The sequence below is a fragment of the Gasterosteus aculeatus genome, chromosome 3, assembly GCF_964276395.1.
Source record: "Gasterosteus aculeatus chromosome 3, fGasAcu3.hap1.1, whole genome shotgun sequence".
NCBI lineage: Eukaryota > Metazoa > Chordata > Actinopteri > Perciformes > Gasterosteidae > Gasterosteus > Gasterosteus aculeatus.
The window spans coordinates 1,526,791-1,532,790 of record NC_135690.1 but is presented as its reverse complement, the minus strand read 5'-3'; the positions used below and the strand labels follow the sequence as shown (position 1 = coordinate 1,532,790).

The 6,000-nt window shown below is 49.8% G+C and overlaps 1 protein-coding gene across 4 annotated transcripts in view; it reads left to right on the top strand.

The window, feature by feature from the left end:
- The first annotated feature begins 763 nt into the window (after nt 1-763).
- The window catches only part of pbx1a (pre-B-cell leukemia homeobox 1a), a 40,526-nt gene continuing 35,289 nt past the window's right edge, over nt 764-6,000 (top strand). For all 4 annotated transcript variants that reach the window (XM_040170717.2, XM_040170715.2, XM_040170716.2 and 1 more), the window contains exons 1-2: nt 764-1,673; nt 2,261-2,334. In XM_040170717.2, coding sequence (XP_040026651.1) covers nt 1,486-1,673; nt 2,261-2,334 — 262 coding nt within the window. In that variant the 5' untranslated portion in view covers nt 764-1,485. The remainder of the gene's footprint in view (nt 1,674-2,260; nt 2,335-6,000) is intronic.

The following is a 6,000-nucleotide window of genomic DNA, read 5'->3' as shown; positions in this document are numbered from 1 at the left end:
CAGACTTCCATCTCGGGGCTGCACTGTGCAGTCTTGCAGCTCCTTAGTGTCAGACATTATCACCACCACTACCCTCAACCTCACCCTGCCCCTTGTGACAATTACTGCCCTGCCTCCCTATTCAGCGCGTAATGAGAAAACTGACTGATCGATTTCCGTCCAGCCAGTAAAAGCAGGGAAGCATTTGGACGGAGCAGAGACCAGAACTGCAGCACGTCCATGATTTGTTAACAGGAGATCATTTGTATGTCGTAACAAATACATATTGGGTGCAAATTGCAAGACTGGTTTGAAGCGTTAACTATCAATTATTTTCATCTTTGATTAGTCTACTGACGTTTTTTGTCTTATCAATTAATTAATTGTTGGCTATAACAATACATAAGATATATATATATATATAAACCCATCCAACAATACGTTTTTTCAAGCATAAAATACCTAAATCAAATGGGTGGCGTAACCGCTTTAATAAATTACAAAACATATTTGGGATGTTTATAAAAAGGTTAAACCGACTCATCAGTACATTTGCTTTGACGCTCGTGGTCCCGTGATGACAAACAAATACTTGCAAAAGTGCTTATAACACAAACTAATGCATTCGTCGTGATGTATTATTCCTTTGACTGATTGCACGGATGTAAATATTCAGCCCGGGACAATATATAGTCAGCGTGTCAGAGCGACTTCCAGCAGCCGCCCCGCGCTGTCCTGTCGGGTCACAGCTCCACCGCGCTCGCAATTATTTATTAGGCAACATATTCACCGTCTATCCATCACCGCGCAGCCACCCGGTCCGGTCACATCTCTTTATGTTTATTGCAGCGTCCCACCTTCCCGAGCAGGATGATTGACGTGTTCACAGAGGACCGAGGTGGGACTCGCGCGCTCCTTCTTCTCCAATCGCGGCTCGAGGGGCGGAGGCTTTTCCCTCCGCGCTCCGGTTGTGAGTCAGTCCGGCAGACACGAGCGGAACAATAACACTTGGTGGCCACTTTGTGTCCCAGAACCTTTTTTGAAAGGCGACTTGAGTGCTCGAGCGCATCGACGACGCGGCGGCGGAGGACTCGAAGGGGAGAGGGAGGAGGGGGGCGGCGGGGGGGCGACGCGCTCCACTTTTAATCCGATTAGGAGCCTTTTTTAAATGTTCATTCCTGTGGGTTTTTCCCCCCGACGGGAGCGACGCAGCAGCGGCTGAATCCGAAAAGCAGCGATTCCGATCCGATTTCACCTAAAAGCAGCTGTGAGAGACACCGGGGGGGAGAGAGAGGGGGAGAGAGAGAGAGAGAGAGAGGGAGCGTTTGTCAATCTCCCTCCTCCCAAATCCAGAAAAGCTTGCCAAGGAAAAAGAAGGAGTGTCGGCGCTGACAGAGACGCGGAGGAATTTCCGAGGATATTTTTCTTCTTCCTCCTCTTCTTCCTCTTTGATATATTCCGAAATTGAAAAGTTGGAGGCGAAGCAGCCAGCAGGCACCGCGGTCGATGATGGACGAGCAGCCGCGGTTGATGCACTCCCACGGGGTGGGCATGGCCGGACACCCCGGCCTGGCGCAGCATATGCAGGACGGCACGGCGGGGACGGACGGAGAGGGACGGAAGCAGGACATCGGAGACATATTACAGCAAATCATGACCATCACAGACCAAAGCTTAGACGAAGCACAGGCGAGGTGAGCCTATATATATATGTGTGTGTGTGTGTGTGTATATTACATCTAAATGGAAACAATTACGCCCAGTGAAGCCAATGAAAAATACCACACAAAAAATAAATAAAAAACGATTCATATTTGATTAATTGGACTTTTGCGTTAATATTTCTTTAATCAAACTACTAATCTTTGCACTATTAATGTAGGTTGGGATTATTTGTGGTGAGACAGACACTTATAGCTTGTTACAAAGGAGTTTCTCTCCCCGGTATAGTTTTAATCAGTAATTATATTATTATAACACAAAGCAAAATAGATCCGAGGCTTTGTTCAGGTTGAGTGTTACTGACGTTTTATCCACGTTTTATTCTTATGGTCACTAACTGTGTTTTCATGGGACAAGAAAAAAATCAACTCAATTGAAAGTCTCTGGGTTTAGTTTAAATATTATTCATATATATTTTATGAATAGCCTGTTGTGAGGGAAGTAATCCCATCTGTGGTATGTTGGTGATTTGAGAATGCTGCAGTCTTTTCGTGGCTTTGTGAGCCTTTGCACTTGTTGTGTTATTGATCTGCAAAGGGATGTCCTGTCCCCTGTTTAGGAAACATGCACTGAACTGCCACAGAATGAAACCGGCTCTCTTCAACGTCTTGTGTGAAATAAAAGAGAAAACAGGTGAGTTTTTTTTCTTCTTCGTTGTTTTTTTGTTTTGTTTGCTGGATTTTTTGCCTGCACTTCAGATGCTATCGAGACCTTCACCTCTTTCATCTATTTTTTTGTTTAAAACCACAACCATCCTGACATTCCTTCCTTGAGCCAATGTAAATGCATTGGGCATAAAACAATATTTTCCTAATAACTTGTGATTGTCTTTCCCTCGTCACATGATGAGGGGGGGGGCTGTCACTCGAGGTTTTTCATGCCGACATTTGGCCCTTTCTGGGGGGCGCAGGGCCCTCTCACCCCGCCGACGTCTCTTTTACTCGGCCGAGTTTGATGGCGTTTGCTAAGCGAGCGTTTTTTTTTTCAAAGTGCACAGGCGGGTCGCGAGGATCTTCTGTTTATGTTTGCAAAGTGGCTCAAAGTGGCGAAAAGGAATGTGTGAATTATTACTCACTTAGGAGCAGATTAAAGGAAGAGCGGCTCACGTGATGAAAGCCCGTGGAGGTTCTCTGAGGGACGGGGGGGCGAGCGGCGTAAAATATAAAAAATATCTGCGAGCACGAGGTTCTTTGAGGGTCTTAGAGGGTCTATCAGTCGCTTCGTTTGCTCGGTTGCATTGGCAGCGGCGGCACATAAAAACACGCTCAGGGTCGGCACGATGGAGGCCGTAACATTTCCTTGATTTTCTTCTCATTCGCTGGCATTTCATTCTCATGAGTCGAGAGTGTTGGCACAGGTATAGAACATAAAAGCGGAAGGAAGCAGCGGGAGATCCAAAGGTTAAAGTGCTCTCGCTGCGGAGGAAGCCACAGCAGGTTGGGGCCCTGTTTCTGAGTTGCCAGGCAAGTGAGGGAGTAATGCCTGGCTCTTTGTAAACTGTCTGGCGTCTCCCCGGGTTCAACCAGAGTTCCTTTCCAAAAAGAAGAACAAAGTGACTTGGACCTTTTCCTGGCTTTCCCCCCCCTGCCGCTCTCCCCCCTTCCCACCCTTCTTGGCAACCGGGGGATTTGACAGAGCTCGTGACGAGAGAGCAGGAGGGAGAGAGGGAGAGAGGCTCCCCCCCTCGGCCCGCAAATTAGGACCAAGTTTGGATGTGAACATATTTCAACATAGTTTATATTCTCTCCCTCTTTCTTCTTTTGAATCAGCTTTTCTTTTCGCTGCTTCTAATCCCCGAGTGGTTTTGAAAAACGTGCTCCGAGCCACAAATCAGCCGGGCCGCAAATAGCCGCGTTGTTTTGAAGACAGCGGAGCATTTGAAAGTTAAGAATAACCCAAACGAGTCACGTGGGGAGTGCGCGTGAGAGCTCTGGTGGCTGCCGCCGCGTCTGCGTCTGCAGCGCCGATTCGGCGGCTCGTCCTTCGGCCCGTCGTGCGAGCCGAGAATCCTTTCGCTGCAGCGACGGAGAAAACGGCTCAAACCTTCAGCGTGGCATTTACAGCCAAATGTGCTGAGTGCGGCGTACGCCAGCGCGCCACGGCCTGTAATTTGTCACGTCTTTTTTTTTTTCTTCTTCTGTATCCCTCACGAAGGAGTCGGCCTCTCCATTCTTTTTCTTCACGTCGTCTCACAGTGTCTTCGAGAAACAAAGTGCGGCGCGGGAGAGACGAGCGCGCGGGCTCGGGTAGTTTGAGGCGGGCCCTCCAACTCGACCTTTTGCTGAAGAGCGGCGGCATTTCCTTCAGCTCGCGTGCCGTTTGTCGCGTGTACCTCTTCGCGGCGAACAGCGGTTGGGCGGGCGGTGACAGCGGCGATATGGGACGTTGCAGCGGCGAGGTGTCCATTGGCGAGCAGCTGACAAGGCGAGGGGGGGGGGGGGGTGCATGCCAACAGCAGACACAGCAGGCCTTAACTGATGACCCCGCTCCGCCCTGGCGTGTGTTTGTGGCGGGGTCGGCCCCGTGTCACGGCAGGAGAGTCTTTAGCAAGCTCAAACAAGCTCAGGTTGGCGTGCGGGCTCAGAGGGAACCGGGGGGGGGGTTCGCGTTACCACTTAGCGACGCTCCTTTTCACTCGCCAGCGTTGTGTCTCATGTTCGCCCTGACGACCGGGCCCCCTGGACGCCAGGGACAAAATATTATCATTGTTTCTACGGCGCCCGGGAAGCGCTTTGGCGCTGAGGGTCGGCGGCTTGTCTTTGCGTGTGTGTGTGGAACCATTGCGGCGAGGAGAGCCGGCACGTATGGTTGACTAAGTAAGAGAAGCCAGACACCAAGTCTGTGTTTCTGGGTGTCAGATTTCAAGGCCGACCGTCTCTCCCTCCCTCCCTCCCTCCCTCCCTCCCTGTCTCTCTATCTGCGGGCCTGGGACTGTTTGGTCGGGCCGCTCTGTCAGCAGGCCCTGCAGGCCCGGGTCAGATGGTGAGCTCCTGCATGACTAATGTGATCAGAAGGATAACGCGTTACGCCGGTAGAACTTATCAGAGCCGAAGGCCTGCTGAATCAGTACCTCCTGCCCCCCCCCCCCCCCCCCAACCTCCCCCTCCTCCCCCCCTCCTCCCCCAAAGCTCGACCTGCTAGTTAGACACGTGCACACGCTTTAGTTATTCACAGTGGTCTCTAGTCACGTTCCAGTTTTGGGGGATTACTGTCTTCAAAGAGCAGTGTTGTTAGTTGGGTTCCAGCCAACAATTAGTTTAATTATTGATTACGTGGGGGGGAAAAAGTCCACTTCGAACCGGCACCCCCCCCCCAGAAAAATGAAAACGATCGCAATCATACATGACGGACAAACAACAAAAGTTTGTCATTTCGCGTCAAATATCACTAAATTGATTATGTTTCAAATGAGTTTTCTGACAATTAACACACCCATTAATCAACCGATGGTTTAAGCTCTACCAGTTTCAGGCTTGATATCAAATTAAAGGCGCGTGGTGATAAAATGTCAAATGACTCTTTATGATATTTCGGCCGATATTCACATTAAGCGTTAATGGCGGCGGCTGGTCGAGCTGCCTTGCAGCGGTGGGTGGACTGGTCACTATGGCTCCCAGTGCTGCTGTTTTTCAGTGTTTAATTGACATGGCGGCGCATGATGAGTTCAGGGGTTAGTGTTGCCGCTCTTTGTTACTCTCCTCTCCTCTCCGGTGACAGATGGAGGCATTAGTTTCCAATGTGGCGCTGTCCTGAAACTAATGGCTATGTCCTTGGTTTCCCCGGCGCTGAGACTGTATATCTGTCGTCGGCTTGGAAGTGCCGAAGCAGCAGTTCACCCTCCCTCCCTCCCTCCCTCCCCCACTCCCACCCCCTCATGTTTTAGTTTCCACGGAAATAAGGCCGAACAGGACTCTCTCTGTTCTCCCTTAAATGACTCGAAATAAATAACTTGTAGTTTTCCTGAGAAAGTCTTTTCTCAGCCGGGCTGTGATTTGCGAGTTTTTGAAGGAAACTATTGCTCCACTTAGATGTTCCCAGCTAATAACAATACACGTTTATACCTTTAGTGAATAGTCTTGAGCCGCGATGTTGTGATCGCGAGCGTCTTCTAACGTTCACAGTGATCCGTGTCCAACTTTAGTCGCCCAATTCACAGGTTTGAGTGTGTGTTTCTGTGCTGCTCCCTTTCCTCCGATGTAAACTCACTCAGGACGCCAATATATTATGCAAATGTTGACTGGCCTAATTGAGACGTGTTAATCACGTTTTAAGCGGCTAATTACAGCCTGTATATGTGAG